At 41.8% G+C, this 18,341-nt stretch overlaps 1 protein-coding gene across 3 annotated transcripts in view; it reads right to left on the bottom strand.

The window, feature by feature from the left end:
* Nucleotides 1-18,341, bottom strand: part of LOC111868217 — a 127,800-nt gene that overhangs the window by 69,605 nt on the left and 39,854 nt on the right. For 2 of the 3 annotated variants that reach the window (XM_023858666.2, XM_033752957.1), the window contains exon 2: nucleotides 14,697-14,860. In XM_023858666.2, the coding sequence (XP_023714434.1) occupies nucleotides 14,697-14,747 (51 nt within the window). In that variant the 5' untranslated portion in view covers nucleotides 14,748-14,860. Of the gene's footprint in view, nucleotides 1-14,696; nucleotides 14,873-18,341 lie in introns of all 3 variants that reach the window. The other variant, XM_033752958.1, reaches the window with a different exon arrangement.

Genomic DNA, 18,341 nt, shown 5'->3' on the forward strand with positions numbered 1-18,341 from the left:
AAGTCATTTATTTCTTTATAAAAGTCTCTAATGTTCTTGTTCATTACTAATTTCATACAAACTCTCTTTCCCAATCGTTTGTTTGAAAATGTCTTCCTACCTACTTTGGCATTGAAATCTCCTAACAAAATTTTCATAGGGTACTTCGGGACTTTATCAAATACATGTTCTAGTTCTTCATAGAATCTATCCTTTATATCATAAATTTTATCTTCTGTTGGGGCGTGAACATTCATAACAATGGTATCACACCAGCGACCTTCTATCACTATCGAACTCTACCCTCTTAACTGCTGATGCGATTCTCTTTTGTACGAAAAACCTGTACCTAATTCATGATTTTCATTCCCCTTCCCATAGAAAAATGTATAGTCTCCTGCTGGTGCGATGCCACCTCCATCCCACCTGACCTCCTGTACTCCCGCTAAATCTAACTTATATTTTAAGATTTCTTCTGCTACTGCCCTAAGCGAACCTGCCCATTACAATCTTCGTACATTCCAAGTGCCAAATCTCATATCCATTTTCAATTCATTTATTTACATGGTCTACATCAACGCCAATTTTTATGTCGCATAAATTAGAATCATAAAAATAATAAAAAATAAAGAAACACGATGGCTGCATTTGGATATTCCAAGAAGAAGAATAAATATGTGTTAATTCCAGAACATGCTGAACATTTATGATAATGTGTGACTAGCTTCGGACCGCGTCTGGGGTCTAGTGGTCAGAGTTCCTGGCTACAGATTCCAGGCGTTACCAGATTTTCTGACAAGTAGTGGGTCTGGGACGGGGTCACTCAGCTTTGTGAGGATAATAGAGGAGCTATTTGAAGGAAATAGCGGCTCCGGTCCAGAAAACGGAAATTAACTGCTTGGGGATTTATTGGGCTGACCACGCGACACTCTCTATCAGCTAAAGTTGGCACTAACTTCGCCGAAAAGCGGTGGTCGCTCGGTCGGTATAGTTCGCTTGCAGACTAAAACCACGGAGTTTATTTTTGTTTGTGTCTAGCTCCTACTCGTCTCTCTACCTGACAACATGAACGACAGTAGGCCCAGTCAACTGTTTGAAATTTTTCCCACTGATCTGTATATTTCTTATTTTGTTTCGACACAGAACTCTCAGATGAAAATCAGACAAAATTATGAACAAACGTCGATACAGTGTGATTTTAGTGCTAACTGCCCCGCAGTCTTCCATGGAATCCTCACACTTCCAGCAGGTTCTGGGCTCAAGATAAACTGGAAAGCTTTTCTAATCATTATGGTCAGAAATCTCGTCAGGCATGTCATACTACTGTGGTCGCGGTGCAAGGGCCGAGAAGGCCCACCCCTTATACATACTTATACAGATTTTATTGCATGTTCCGTTTGAACTCAGCTTAACGGTTATATTGCATAATAGTCAGTCATAGGCGCGCTCTTGTTTGTGTGTGTGGGCGCGCGATTGTGCTTATGGGCATTTAGAGTTTCTTCAGTACCTACCTAACGCTACCTTCACTGCCAAAAGTGCTAATGTAATGCCATATTTTATTAGTATTTTTCCAAGGCGAATGTACCACATCTTATAAACTAGTTAGTTCATCTATTACATTAAAATCCACACCGAAGATCAACAATAGTTCCATCTGTGTATGACGTGGGCATCCAGAGATGAGTCTTGGATAACATTTTGTATGCAGTCTCTAAGAGTTGTGTTCCTCCATAATAAATATCGCTACTGCCCATTTCACTTTTCATACTCACACTCTCTACATTGTTGCTAAAATTTCATGTCTGATGGAAATAATTATAGTAATTGGGTGTACCTCCTGATTAGCTATATTTCGACCGCCTCTATGATCTAGTGGTCAGAGCTCCTGGCTACAGATCCAGAGGTCCCCGGTTCGATTCCCGACGCTACCAAATTTTCTTAGAGGTAGTGGGTGTGGAACGTGGTCCACTCAGCCTCGTGAGGATAATTGAGGAGCTATTTCAAGGAAATAGCGGATCTGGTCTAGGAAACCGAGGTTAACGGCCGTGGGGATTCGTTGCGCTGACCATGCGACATTCTCTATCCGCTGAAGTTGGCACTAACTTCTCCGACAGGATGCGGAAGCTCGGTTGGTATTTTTCGCTTGCGGACTACAGGCCACGGAATTTGTTTTGGGATACATTCCACAGAAGTAATTCTTGAAATTTTTAATATCAATTTGAAACTCAAAGAAAATGTGCCCAAACGGACCCTAGTAGTAACTCAGCTGTATACATTTCAGTCTGCGTAACATCGCTGACTATGGATATGCAGCACTCATGGGCACATGACAAATATATACGGAATACTGGTCGAAATACCATAAAAAATAGACGAATTGGTAGACCTAGGCATATATGGGAGCACATAAAATAACATTAGATCTATCGTACCAGAATTACCAACGGTAATAGCAAACAGAAAACTAGAATTGGCTGTGTAATTATCAAATTTTCTGTGAAGTAATTGTAATTCAGTTTTGTCTTTTACATCATTCATAGTCGCGATTATTCAGTTACGTCCGCTTTAAATCAATCCGCCCATCTCTGCCCGTTTAGTGCCTACCATGTAACTGTTGCATGGACACAGGGAATCAAGAAGTGAAGCAAAGCTGGGGACTTACGTACGCCAGCCGCACTGCCTCTGTTTAATTATGCAGCAGACCGCCACGGTATATGTTGCCATTAGAGGACACGTGTAGTGCTGCCGACTGACTTACTCATGACTATAAACTATAATGTGGGAAACGTAATTCTATTCTCAGGACTCCTAACTGGACTAGTATTCGACATGCCACAATATTTCTGCTTCTCTGCACTTCCATTACGTTCATATCTAACATAAAATAAAGAAGAACTGCTGCATTTTATCGTCGTATTGTATATGATTCCTCATTATAGGTAAGTCCAAAAATTTCTATATAAATTGATTAAATTTATACTACTTTTACTTTATAAAATGTTTCGACCATCTTACGACAATCATCAGGTAATTCATTTTAAATTCACTTCTTACTTTTCTGCTACTTTTCCCCTGCAATGGCTAATGTTTATATTTTAGGGGGAAGGTCATATGCGTTACTTAGAGCAATAGTGTTGCATATTGTTCATATGCAAAATAAAATTATGTTACATTTAATTTTATTGTTAAAATTAAGTTACGAGAAAATAAAAATAATATTAATTGATTATTGTTGTTATTATTATTAATTAATTTGATTTGGTTGTGGTTTTTGTTGGTTTTTCGGATCACGCACAAGTGATTTGTCTTCATATCAAAGTGTAATTTATATTAATATATTTGTTCATTTTCAAATTTTTGTAGCTCTTATTGCTGTTGAATTACAGTAGGTCTACTTCTTCTCTTGTGTGATCGTGTGAAAGCCTGATTGTTACTTACATAATGTTTCCTTCTCAATATTTGCCGTGATGAAATTTTACCTTTCGTGCTGCAACACAATAAAATGAATGTATGTACTGTACTGCGGAGTACACCGAATTTTCTAAAGTTCAATGCAATCTTGCATCCCCTATTTGTCTTCTCATTCAATTGTATGTGGCAGCAAATCAAATTTCGACACAACATAAAATACACGAGGGTATAAAATAACCAAAAATGTTCATATCCTTCTTTTGTGGTTTGCCAATTCTGATTGCTTACAGAAACTCCCTGTTGCTGTAGTAACTTACTTGATTTGCGTTAGTCAGTTTTTTTTTCGCCATTAGTTTCGTCAATATGGCAGCCTGGCTTGCAACATGCACCAAAAATTCACCATTGTTGTGGACTAGGTTTGTAATTGCTGCACGGGATTATCTAGGACACTCAGCACAGTATGGTGAAATATTTTTGTCGCTGCCACGCGTGTAAGTGGCCAAACAAGTGTCATTGACGAAGAATGACCATGGAGGATGGATGGGAAAAACTCTGTCACAATACCGTGAATGTCCTTCGCTTAATTTCTGCATATTCAGCCCACAGAGCCCGAACCATAGCATGTTGCTCCTCCTTCCTCTACATGATAAACGCAGCTGCCATTTTGACATCTCTTGTGGTGACAGACAACTCAATTGTGAAACATAAGTAACCATAACAATAAGGAACTTCCATAATTCAGGTTGGTTGCTCATTCAGCAGTGAGGCAAAACAAGGAAAAGTTTATGAACATTTTGCAGATGCTTTGATGTTAGAGCTTCATTTCTGACTGGAACATGGCTAGTTACAGAGTCGAATCGAGCTGGATTGAATCGAATCCGATACTCTAAATACAGACCCTCAGTTTCATTGGAATCTATCAAGGAAGTTTAACACAGGCATACGGAAACTATGGACGTCCTTTGTGGTCTAATGGTCAGAGTTCCTGGCTACAGATCCAGAGGTCCCGGGTTCGATTACCGGCGCTACTAGATTTTCTGAGAAGTAGTGTGTCTGCAGCGGGGTCCACTCAGCCTGGTGAGGGTAACTGAGGACTTATTTCAAGGAAATAGGGGCTCCGGTCAAGAAAACCGAAATTAACGGCTGTGGGGATGTTGCGCTGACGACGCAACAACCTCTATCCGCTAAATTTGGCACTAACTTCGCCGACAAGTGGCGGTCGCTCGGTCGAGACAATTCGCTTGTGGACTGAAACCAAGATGTTTAAGTTTTTTTATTTTTTAATTTTTTTATACCGGAATTATGCTTGCCTTTGCAGGATCTTAGTGAAGAAGCGTTTCGGTTGGTCTGCCCGAAGCATAACGAAGTTACTTTTCTTCATTCACTGCATCGAAGACAGCTTCAAATACAAGCTGACAGCTCTTGAGGTCGAAACATGCAGTGTGACAATAATAAAAACGTGTTGTGTGGTCGGTGAAATTAATCCTAATATTGATTTTGGTAAGCTGAAGTGTCCATAATACAAAGTTTAACCGAAATTCGTTCTTTCGGTTCCTGTGCTGGAAGGGGCAGATAGACGGCCACAGCTCACCAGTGTGCGTTCCTCTTCCGTAATTACATTGCCAGTCCGTCATTAGAACCCATCTTACATAACACGGCACAAGCCTAATATTGGGGTGAGGGGGGTCCTATCTTCTGGCAATTTTTGGCAGGTGTTTATATCCTCCAACAACAATATAACGCTTATTCCAGCGTGACTCAACTGTTAGAGCCTATATTACGTAAAAGGCGAGTCCAGTTGTGAGCCTCCACCCCCTGGAGCCTGGGCACGTGGTCTGTGCTAGAATTTCCCTCAGAAACAAAGTAACGGTTACCAAAATGTAACTCTTACACTAAAAGAGTGAAGCTCAACAGTGGGGTTGATACTCTCTGGGTCTCGGGACAGGTGCTGTGAGAAGTTCCTCTAGCGGCAACGTAATAGTTATTCCAAAGTGACTCTGTCACCAGGGTTTATACTTATGTTTAAATGGGGTATGCAATGAGAGAAAACAAAACTAATATTAAATTAAGAGATACTGCTGGAAATATCTCTCTGTGGCTGCGTCCTTAAACAAAATTCAATCTGCATATTATAAAATAGTAAAAAGGTACAGCTGTTGCGTCTGTTCAACCAATGCAGTACTGCGCCATTAAGGCGTACGGGGTAGTGATTCTATAGATACACATTCCCTTGACCTCGGCAGTAGCCGAAGAGAAGTGGCCAGCTTCACGTCCCTGCCTGTTTACCCCCTAGGATACAGCCCCCGGTACGCATTGGATAGGAAGATGGGTGAGCAGCAGGGCCGGTCTGGACAATATGTATAAGCGAAAATTCTTTTCCTCGCCGGGACTCGAACTCCGACCTCTCGGTCTTCCAGTCCGTAGCCAGTTGCTATACCAACTGTGTTAGCTCTGTTTCGTTATAAAATAGAAACGAATGCAAATAGTGTGTAGCCTTAGACAAGCATTTGAAATTAGAGAAATGTTCTGTGTTATAATCAGTAAGAGGCAAATTCTGCAAATTATCGTAACGGATCTGCTCGAAACATTGCTAGGCAACGCCTCGGTAAACAAGTTACAACGCGTAACAGTGGACGAATGTTAGAGCTCGTTGCTAGGGAGCAGGCAGCGCGTCAATGGACTGGCGAGATAGGAATCACGTTACGCGTGTTTTCTGTGTGGTCCTTGCGGAGCCTATATAACGAGGACCTGTTGTAGCTTAAGTTAATCGCTTGTGTGGAGGCGGGGTCGAATACGTCCACCGTGACCCTGCGAGTCGTAGGAGGCGAGGAAAAGGGAAGTCTCAAATCTGAGACAGTAAAATATGGTCATGAGTCCCAAGGGACTCGTACCCGAGAAAGACTGCGCTGTCAAGGTCCAGCAGCATATATAAAAGACAGACCCGTCCTCTCGTTAGAGAGGACGCCCCACAATAAAGAGCAAGACCGTAACTGTCAAACAGCAATAAAGATCCTGGTCATGAGTTCCAGATGGGGCTAGACACCAAGACTTACTCATTGACTGACCGTCAGTCGCAATGTGACTTTGACTTAAGTTCGTGTAATGAAGTTCAGTGTACGAAAGCGAGAATGGAGCTTGTCCTTAGTGAATTTTGGAGATTAATTCAGTACAGATTAGGACGCAGGCGTACAGAGCGATTGAAGACGAAATAACAAGAAGACTTCATAATGATTTGAAGTGCTAATTTCTGTGTTGAGATACATTGCCGGGACGACTGGTGAAGACGGATATCCCTAGTGCGTGTCCCATGGTGAACAGAGTGTGTGTGTGTGTGTGTGTGGGTTAGTGATAGCGTTGTAATTTAGGGTGATTACAAAATCTTGTACCCGAAATGCCAATAGTAAAGCCAATCATCCGATCTAGAAACCGTGGTTTTCTTGACGCGCACCCTTACACGTGACAATGTTAAGAAATATACCTGATAAGCATTTGAAACAAACAGAATATATATTTTTAATGGAAGAACAATGGGCGTTAATTAAATGACGTTCAACAATGTATTCACAGCAATATATGTATGCATATCCGTAATAAGAATTTCACACTACAAGGCGCCGCCGCCAAAGGGACAAACTATACACCCTGGATTTCTGAAAAAAAAACTTAAGAAAAGAAGTGTACATGCTATTAATAGTACAAATTAGAAATATTTTTAAAAAGATATAAAAATAATCTTTAACAGCTAAAATATAAGTTTCGTAATAAATTTTTTCGCTCCCCCCCCCCCTTATCTTCGTGAGTTCCGTGAGGTATGCTCAACCGCATGGGGAGCAAAGTTTATTACCGTTTCTTTCTCACGACCGGTCAGAACGACAGAAATCGCATTAACATGTCTACATGGCTTCTATTAAGGAATCTTTATGAAGTGTATAAAATTAAGACTTTTGGAGTGGACGTACCCAACCATATATTACATCTCCGAACCTGCTTGAATTTTGATTAAATATGGTATTAGGAGATGGTGTATGAGGTGTCTACGTTGAACTGTCGAGGATAATTAAATGTTGATCCAAGCCTGTCCACTGTAATCCTTTAATTCATATACGTGTCAAATGTAAGAGGTCGATATCCTCAAAAATGGCTCTTAGAAAAAAAAATATATTACATGATCCTACATCAGTCGTGGTCAACATGTGGAGCGTGTGCCTTGCATGGCACAACATGACACACAAAATGACAAACTGATATTTTTAAGTAATAGATATTCTTAATTTAAATATATAAATTAAAAATTACGCCTACTTGATGTGAATTTGTAAACATACTTATATTAACACACCTGACACAGTGGCACGTCATATTTTTGGCATGGACAAGACGGCGCGTGATAAACGCGTAGTCAATCACCACTGCCCTGAATGATAATTAGTCGTCCCTCCTTCCATATCCCTTCCCTTCCATTCCTTGGTTAATTTTTCGATGCTACGTAAGGACTAGTTTGGCTTACTAAGAGGCCGTTAACTAACATACAAACAAAACCAATAATATCTATTGACGGATCTATAGGCGATTTGTGCCTGCGCGTAATGAGCATTGGGGGGAAATGCGACAAGCGAAATTGGAAATAAATTGCCTGTAAAACGTGTTGCTGGCACTTCAAGTTGGCAACCCTGGTTAGGCAGGGAACAACTGAGATCGATAACGGTAGAAGGCGCCGAGCAATGAGGACGACAACGCCCGGAATCAATGCTGCATTCACTTGTCTGTCTGGAACACTGCAACTCTCCTGCATCCCCTGGACTGTAAGTAATAGAGCAGTATGATTTCATACGCACTGGAGTTGGAAACACTGCAGAGGTCGTTTGCTAACATGGATAGAAAACTTATTCAAAGCCAGGCTTGGACTGACAGGTCATCAGATGCATAGGGGAAAGTCAACAAAGTGGTACGAATATAGACGGACCGGCGGTTGAGATAGCGGGGCATTTGCACGGAGGCAATGACAACAAGAGTGCGCAGTTGGTACGGCCTTAGGCAAAGAGCCACTGAATGCCATTGTGAAACTGACTAGGCGAGAGCAAACTCTAAACTCACGTTGAATAGACCTGCTCTGTGTCCGGCCAAGGGCACAACTTCCTCATTGTCGGCCCCGACATTTGGTTTCGTGTTGATGGTCCCACTGGACACAACAGTCTACAACATCTCTAGCACTTTCTCAACCCTGCATGATTTGTAGGACAATGGGAAGTTGGCAGGAACGTGGAGGGGGGAAGAAAGAAAATGGCTGCACCAGGAGAATCTAGTTACCACACCAGCTTCTCTGTATAGACTGAAGGTTTTTTTAGCGTCAACCGATGTGAGAATGTACTCGTATTTGTACTGAAAGGGTACGGTGAGACAGTTTACTTCTGCAACCTTATACTCTCATGCAGGGGTTTTAATTTCGTATTTTATGTGAAAAATTGTGTGCAATGAGGCGGAGGGCCCTGTGACATTTCAGGTGTGTGAGGTTTACCTTGTGTACCCTCAAACAAAAAGAAACTCCGTGGCCTGTAGTCCATAAGCGAACTATACCGATCGAGCGACCGCCGCTTGTCGGAGAAGTTAGTGCCAACTTTAGCGGATAGAGCGTGTCGCGTGGTCAGCGTAACGGATCACCACGGCCGTTAATCTCGGTTTTCTAGACCGGAGCCGCAACTTCCTTGAAATATCTCCTCAATTATCCTCAAGAGGTTAAGTGGACCCCGTTTCAGACTCACTACTCAGAGAATCTTGTAGCGCCTGGAGTCGAACCCGTGACCTCTGAATCTGCAGCCACAACTCTGACCACTAAACCAAAGTGAAGGTCCCTGTGTACCCTCAGGTGTGCACATTTGAACTGTGAACTGTATTTAATTGTCACATGCTTCAGCTCCGTTCAGATCGAAGTCTAAAGGAACAGAGTATCCTCTTACCCTAGGCATCAACAAATGCGTACACGTGAACACTTAGTTGTGCGTAATTAACACATGTCTAAGCTCCGCCTCCTAAGGGAACAGCATATAAATATGTACTGAATTACTGTTAAGGTCTCTTATTCTTCATGGTATCAGTGGCGCTAACCAGTCTGTACATCTGCTGTCTCTATGTTAGACTTAGTAAAGTGAAGAATTCGCGTCACTTAAGGGACTTGGACATCTTCTTTACTACTCCAGCCTCCTCCTTATCCAAAAATAAAGAGACAAAATCATTACATATTTACGTGCAATCATTTTTAAAGAACCGGATAGGAATTTTCATTGTCTATTTCTGGAATAAACCCAGCAAGTCTTCTGTCAGAATTGTCTTTCAAAGAAGATTCGAAAGAGGCATGTCCAAAATAAAAGTCAATCACTGTCAAATGAAGTTTCTTGCTCGGTGCGTAGTCTTTTTTCCAAATGTGATTAAGATGACCGTAAAATATTTGGTCGCAGTTTCGATTTCTTAATTTTATGAACAGGTGAAGGGGAAATGTGATCTCAGTTCTTTGACCTGGTCTCCTCCGCCTCAGAGTGAGTTGTAGTCCATCGTCGGTTTGAAAAGAGTTCACCTTATGATGAGTGTTTCAATGGCAGATGCAGTTAACTTAAAGCCGCGGGTAAAAGCACGGCCAATGAAAATATAGGTTTACGTTAAACAAAGAAAACCTAACAATTCGCTTTTACTTACAAATTGAGGCCGAGGATTCATTACAACGGCCACGAATCCAGCCCCCGAATCCAATTCGGACTGAGGTTCTTCCAGTTCACATCCCCACTTCGTATTTCTTACGGCTCGTGCCATGGAGACGTTCACATCTGAGGCCACTATAAAATTCCGAAACTCGCTAAAATGTTACGGTGGTATAGTTGAGAGCCGCTCGCCCATTCCCAGATCTGGAGTCCCACCCCGTATCAGTTGTCTACAATTGCTTATTGAATTCATAGGCAGCGGTGTCTTCATCTCCACCGTAGGATGTGCCATGCCACCCTGCTAAAGGACATATTTCGTATGGAGACAGATTGTTATTAATTCGTAAGGTTTGTAATAGGTTCTGATGGCTTTTTAATAAAAAAAAGTAAAGTAAAGGTAACCCTGTAACAGGCCGTGTAGGTCCATAGGGTTGTGAGACGTTGAGGGTCCCACATTATCTAGACAATCGGCTCACAGACGGCGGTAAGGCTGTCAGCCTTACGCACCGATCGCGCTTTACTCCCCAGGAAAGTTATTTAATTAATTCCTGGTACTCATTTCTGTTAGAGGCTGAGACGACCCCAGGGCCATAGTGCGGCTGGAAGGATTAAGTCAACTGATAAAAATCCAATGACCTCATCGGGACTTGAACCCGCAACTTCCGGCTCGTAGCATAGTGCCTCAACCAACTACGCTACCACGTGCCCCCATGGCTTTTTAATACAAGACCTAAATAACGAAGGAATGTCAAAGTTACTATGGCAAGTTCACAGCGCGCTTGAGAGAGCAAACAGAATGGATCCTGCCTCCACAAGGCCTTGGCCATAGCTTGCCATTTTGTGTCATGTTTCTCCCATCTCCGCCCCTCCGAGAGGATGGCACATTAGTTATGTCTCTTGCTTGTATTTGGAAGTGTCCGGTCAGGTTTCGATTGAAATACCTTTCCCATTCTGCAGCCGCGTCAGCTACATACCTGATTAGCTCACGGCCACTTTGCTTCACTCCCTGCAATTCACTGCAAGGTGTACACAGTTATTCTCCCGCTTTATTAGATTGCTACGCAACGGCTCCGCAAACACATTCCGGCAGTTACGCTCTCGACAATAGAGGGATATCTCTTGCCGGGTAACAGGTCGCTAACAATTTCCTCACAATGAATGAGCACAGAATAATAGTGGAACTGTTGGATGTGGTGATCTATATTCGGTCCTTCCCGAAGTTAAAGGGAGGACACTTGAGAACGCTTAGGGTAGTTCAGAAGCTGTAAGAGAACTGAGAGAGAAGAACGACAATGGAGCAAGTCTTCAGCAATAGATTGGTTGTGAGTTATTGTAGTTGATTTTAATTAAGAGTGATTTTAAAAGAATGCGTTAATAAATCCAATCATCCAATCCATGACCTTTATTATTAGTCACAGAACCACGGACACATGACAATATGCTAAAGAATTCACATTTTCATTGAATTTGCTTTTTGTTTTAACGTAGTTCACGACCATGTTTGAGAAAATAAAACTTGTGACGGTGATACAAAATGAAACCAGAAGCACTTGCATGATGGTATCCGTTGCATTAGGGGCAGTAGTTGCCAGTATTCTTGTAGTAGCTAGGCAAATGCGGGTTCAATTCGACCTATTTTATCAAGCCACGTTGACAATGTTCATAGTGAGTGTGGAACATTGGCAGAAGAAACCCAAAGTACCCGGAAAAATGTCTGTCTTAATGCAATTTTCTGCACCATAAATCACAAACGGACTGTCTGCTGTTGAAAGCGGGCCTCCTCAATGAGAAGCTGCGTCATATACTTAACCCAGCAAAGGACACATTACCACGTACTGTAGCAATGGAGAGACCGGACATGCTGGTTCTGGACTGCAGTTCAGATCTCAGTCAGATAACCGAATATCCTAAACACATATGTCCGTGAGTTTCCTCAATCTCTCAGGAAGAATTAGGAATACTTTCTTCCAAACAAGAAATAACTGACAGAATTACTGTTTTTTTTTTAACTTTTTTCATTGTCCGGAATTCTAGGAAACAGAAAACACGACGATTCGAAAACTGAATCTGTTTCCGTCTTCAGGTGATAAAGAAAGACAAAGGCTTTTCTTTCCCAAGTAGGCATAATAACCATGGTATTTTAAGCAATCATTAAGTTGGAGTACTCTGCCTAAGCACATATCACATTTCTTTGCTATTCCCTGTTTAAACATCACACCACCAAGGAGTACATTCGCATTGAAGTAACAAAAAATGAAGCTCCATGACCTGTAGTCTGCAAGCGAACTATACCGACCGAGCGACAGCCGCTTATCGGCAAAGTTAGTGCCAATTTCTGCGGAGAGAGAGCATTGCTTGGTCAGAGCAACGGATCCCTACGGTCGTCAATATCGGTTTTGTAGACCGTAGCGGCGATTTCCTTGAAATACACGTAGCTCCTCAATTATCCCCACGAGGCTGAGTGGACCCCATTGCAGACCCAATACTTCTCAGAAAATCTGGTAGAGCCGGGAAGTAAACATTCAAATTTCCCAGGCCTCGTTCCGGGATGGAGCTCCTGTATACAAGACGACAAAAAAAAATCCGATAGAAAGCTGCCGTTGTATCCTACTAGAAAACCGAGATTAACGGCCATGGGGATTCATTGCGCTGACCATGCGACACCCTCTATCCGCTAAAGTTGGCACTAACTTCTCTGACAAGCGACGGTCGCTCGGTGGGTATAGTTCGCTTGTGGACTACAGGCCATGAAATTATCTTTAACATGAGACCAGTACAATCCACGTTAGTCGCCATTGCCTTCCAAATGAACACAAAGGTCAACCCAGCCTTCTTTAGCCTCTAACCCAGTCGTCCGCCAGTAGTTCTTTATTGTAAATCTGAAAAATTATGCTCCTTTGGTAATTATGAAATAACACTCTATGCTGTCTGCGTTCGGAAAGGAGCCGTGTAATGACGTGTCCTACTGAAAGGGCCCGAAATGCAGTATTTCGGGCTGAATGCCCTAGAAAACTGAGCTGTGTAAGAAGATTCACGCCGTTTATGCCGTGAGATTCTCCGTCAGACAATGCAATCAGCAAATTCATGTACTATTTTTCTGGTAATTTCCGTTCATTTGCTTCACTTTCTTCATACCGTCCACTCTCTTCATTCCGTTACATACGGTGGCACGATCCTACTGTCAACACAACAGCAGCTCGCGTATCTAATCGCGCTTCATTTTCTGAAAAGCAAAATATTTCGGATTTATTTCAAGCCAAAAATTCAGGAGTTATTGTTTTTGCTGGAGTTAGCGTCATGCCTTTCCATTAGAGGGTCGAGCGTGGAGCATAACTGTTTCAAAATCGAAGGTAATTAATGTATTGTCACTTGTTTTCGGGTGCGTGACTTTTATACGGGTTTTTAATTGGATGATTGGATTCATTGCACTTATACACTGAACTCGTAATTACTGATAATTGTAATACTACTGCTGATTTCTACATTACAAATCACTATGAGATGCTACGTGTAAGTTTCCTCAATCTGAATTAGTTATATCCTGCCAACGTATTTGTAACAGTCTCACTGAAACTTCAGGGCACATGAAATTTCCAAATCACATTCGAAGTCTTCCCTTCACAGGCTGACTTTCAAGCCTCAACTGAACTCTTGTAACTCAACTAACTCGTTGCCATCTCTTCTGAACCATCTCCGATTGCGTCTTAAGAAATTCCCTCAATTCTCATTCCACTGGCCGGAGACCCACAGAAGACACCGTTTCCATCGAAATAGCTCAATAATAGCCATGGATACGTGTTTACCGGGTTGTTGCCTAGCAATGAACGTCTACTCTTGCTCTGCTATTCCGGCTTTCTAGAGTCGTGTCAGAATATGAATAAAGAACAATGATTGTAACACCGATAATCTAAGCAGTAGAGATTTAAATTCAAAATTCATGAACTTAGGAACTGGAATCCTGAGTACTTACATGTGAGGAATACTATCTTGTGGAATGTGATGCCATGTAGTCCGACAGGAGTTCATCGACGTTTCGGAGGAACCTACTTCCTCTGTCATGAAGGCCAAAAATATGCTGAGTCAGAAACGAACAAGAATAAAAAGAGTAACAGATTGTTTAAGTCTTCTTCGTCCTTCCGAAACGTCGATGAAGTTTTACCGGACCACACTGGTCATAACCCAGAATACATTTCACTTTATAATCTCCACTTTGAGACCCTCAGATTAAACATACATAAGATTTAATATTCTCAATGCTAAGACAGAACACAAGAAGCAAGCCTTCCGAGTATTTTTAGATGCGGATGTACAGGGCAGTGAGCGGCTCCCCCCCCCCGCCCCCCAACACATGCACACATGAGACAGCTTTGTCCAGATCTACGCCTTTTATTCGGGAACATTCTCCGATATGCTCAACGCTGAGGAAATGGTATGAACAAATAATTTCTGGGCTCCGTTCATTTCGTCGTGAGAAATGTGACAGGCTCGCAACAATGACACATTTACTTGGCAACGTCACAATGAATGTATTTGGGCCAGAAGTGCTTTCCAGTGTTGGCTGGTGCAAATAAACGAACTTCTCGCTGTGGAAGGAATTAAATAAGCAATCAATCTTACCTTGTCAAAGGCAAGAGGCCTATGCCCGCGGTCCCGGTCGGGTTGATCCATGCTGTTCTTGGAGTGGGATTAGCGGGGGGGCTGGGGAGGGGGGGAGACGGTCCTAACCGAACTCCATGGGGCTCTGGCCCCACCCCATCACTCCAGTCACCCGCACATGCGCACTGAAAATAAAACTGCAAACAATTAAAACTTTACATATTGAATAGAACACGTGGATCTAGCCACAAGCTGCAGTAAGAAACAACAATATCTTAATTTTTGTGATCATGAAGTTGCTTAAAACACCAAAATAATGTATTTCATAAGACAAACAAAGTCTTTAGTGTAATCAACTGTGAGCTACTGAGCTGGACTTCCCCGTCAGGATTATCGACATAAACAATAAGCAATCCTCTAGAATTTTTCAGTTCGTATGGTAAGGGTAGGAGGAGCAACAAATATTATCAATAAGTAATTGTACAATTCATGATCAATTTCTTGTGCCTAATTTCCTTTAATACAGATTTCCACTACAACAAATTTTCGAGATCTATTCTTGAAATCTTAGAAGTCGCCAAGTTTGTAACAATTAATATAAAAAAGTGTTTCATTCAGAACTTATAGGTTTATTTACTATGTACTTTGCCGCGCCATAGTTCAAGCGGGATTTGTGGTGAACAAAGTGGCGTTGGATCGGGTTTTCTCCGAGTACTTCGGTTTTCCCTGTCAATCTTCAATCCACCTAATTTTCCATCATCATAATCACCCGGGGAAGGTAAAATAGGCCAAACAGTAGCCGCCGTGCCGAGTGGACCCAGTTGGACTCCACTCCCCACTATGCGAAAAAAATATATAATAATATTATGTACGTCATTGTATATGTAATATTGTCCGTTCGTATCACCACGAAGAGACCGCTACACATAGATTTCTCGCGGACGCCAAGCTGTTCCACATCCTACAAGAGAGCTTTACTAAAATTTCAATATTTTTCGAACATCAGGCATCACTCAAAATTGTAAGAGCGCACAGCGATGTCTCAAAATTGGAACTAACGTTCGTCATCTTGTTACTTTCGGTTTCTTAGTATCTCTGTTTTTTTGTTACCGAGATTCATTACAGGTTTTGTGTATATTTTAACATCTAGAGCCAATCTATTCTAGGGTTCACCGAGTCATAGTCTAATATTTTACTTAAGATTTCACTCTTAGGCGTCCTTCATATTTTCAAGAATACAAAAAAATATAATCCTAGTTATCTAAAGGAAGACACGCGCATAAAACATTTTTTCTTCATTATTCTTAGTAAATATTATTTCATAAATTAATATTAACAAGTTTCTAACAAATATAATGCGTGCCGAAATTATGATCTCCTGCGATGTGGCGTTGTGCCGATCGGTAAATTGGTACCGGGGTTTCGGAGGCAGCATGTAAGTACTCTTCTGCAATGAAAAGAGAGGCAGCAGGTTCCTCCGAAAATTTATACCCGTCCATCGAAGTACATTGTGTCATTTTTCGGAAGACTGTACCCTTGACACCGCCGTCAGAACGTCAAACGTCACTAAATGACAGTAGATAATATTTGTTATATTCCTGCCAACACAACTCTATATTGCATACTCTGTTGCGTATTATAATTAGTAGGGATACTTAGCAAATACGTCACAAATTAATATAAAATATAAAATATGATATTCGAAACTGTAAAACCATTTCTCGACATATCCTCCACCAGCATAAATATTCTTATCTTATCCTTTTGCCAATGCGTCAAAACCCGCAACATGAAAGTCTTCTGACTGTCGCCTCACCCACTTCCATTCCTCCGTTTCCTCAGTTTCTTGGCTCAGTTGAGAACCGCTTTACGCGGCAAACATTTCATGACATAAAAAAGATTATTTTTTTTGTGAATATCCTTTGCATTGGGTCCTGTTGCCCATAAAGTATGCACGGCAGAACGCTATTCTTCTACAGTATACTCCTCAAGCACGATCGCCATTTTAACTACTGAAACAGGCCTCTGAACAAGCTCATGTGAAAGCTAGATGGTCATGAATCTGGACTGTGCTGCTGCCTAGTGATACAAATAGAAAACCTATTACCTCCATTACAGTTATTTTACCTCCATTTAAAGGCTCTCCCTCGCATATAACGATTATTATAAATATATAGCACATAATATATATTATAAGTATACAGTATACAGTGTATGAGTACAGAGTTGTTTATAATTAATAACACGCCAGTGGACCCAATAGATTTACATGGAAAATTTAAGCTAAGTACACAATGAAATAATCGCCAATACAAAGTGCGTCAATGAATCGGGCGATTTTGAAAACGTTATGAGCAGTAAACTATTGCATTTATTTGGTTTTAACACTTATTAGTACAGTGTAAATATAAATGCATTTAGTTTTACTCAACTAACTCTCTGAAAACATGTTTATTTCTCAATAATAACATCAGACAGATGACAGCCATTCCGCTGTAAGAACTCTGTAAGTCTCTTCCTAAAGTCACTCATTTGTCACTACTCTTTGCAGCATCTCTACGGGAATTCATTCAACTTCTGAATTCGATGTTTTGAACTCCTGAACTGTGTGGGGTGCTGGGGCTTTGAAATTTTGGGATTTCAGATACCCCAGAGAAAAAAATCACATGTGGAAATTTCAGGTGAACTGGCTGGCCATATGACGTCTCCATACCTGGAGATATCATGGTTAGGAAAGAGGTTATTCACAGCTGCCATGGAAGCTCGTGCGGTGTGGCACATAGCCCCATCTTGCTGGAAAAACGTTTCTTCCTTGACTGGAAGATGAGCAAGTACAGGAGCTAAGAAGCTCTCGAACATGTGAACGTAACGTGGTCCAGTCATAGTTACGGTCATTTCCCACTCATCTTCAAAGAATTACGGGCCAATAATTCCAGACGAAGATAACGGGGACCTCACTGTGACTTCGGAACTGTGAACTGGTCTCTCATACATTTCTTTGGGGTTTGTGGCTGACCAGTAGCGGAAAATTTGCTTCTTAACAATCCCCGATAAATGGAAATGAGCTTCATCGTTCATCAGTAAGTTGCTAACGACATCTTGGTTTTGATTACTTAATTGCAAAATGTCTGGCAGAAATAAACTCTGTTTTCATAGTAGTGTTCGCGTTGTGCATGAGTAATTTGAATTTTATAGGGGTAGAAGTGGAGGCCTTTTTGCAAAATCCGCCGAACGCTGGCTTCGGACAGCCCGAGTGATGTAGCGTGGCGACGCCCAGACCGGCGTGGACTTCGTTCAATGGCTTCTCTCACTGCCGCTACATTCTCGGGTGTATGGGCTGTTCTTACGATACCACCTTTCTTCTTTAGTGTAGAACCAGTAGCCTCAAAGTTTTGAACCCAGGTCTTGATGGCATGGGCAGATGGAACAGCACGATTGCGATGAATACCAAACTCTCTTTGAAATTCACGCTGAGCGATCACGGAACTGTCACCGTTTTCGTAAAATGCTTTCACAGCGAACGTGCCTTGTGCTCTAGTCCATGGCTACATTGCACGTAAAACGCTTTGAAGTAAGCTGCTGACTGGCAGTAGCGGCATCCTCCACACTCAAACTTATCCAGAAAAAATACCATTGCCAATTCGCCCGATTCATTGACGCACTCTG

The sequence above is a fragment of the Cryptotermes secundus genome, unplaced genomic scaffold (assembly GCF_002891405.2).
Source record: "Cryptotermes secundus unplaced genomic scaffold, Csec_1.0 scaffold146, whole genome shotgun sequence".
NCBI classification, from domain to species: Eukaryota; Metazoa; Arthropoda; class Insecta; order Blattodea; family Kalotermitidae; genus Cryptotermes; species Cryptotermes secundus.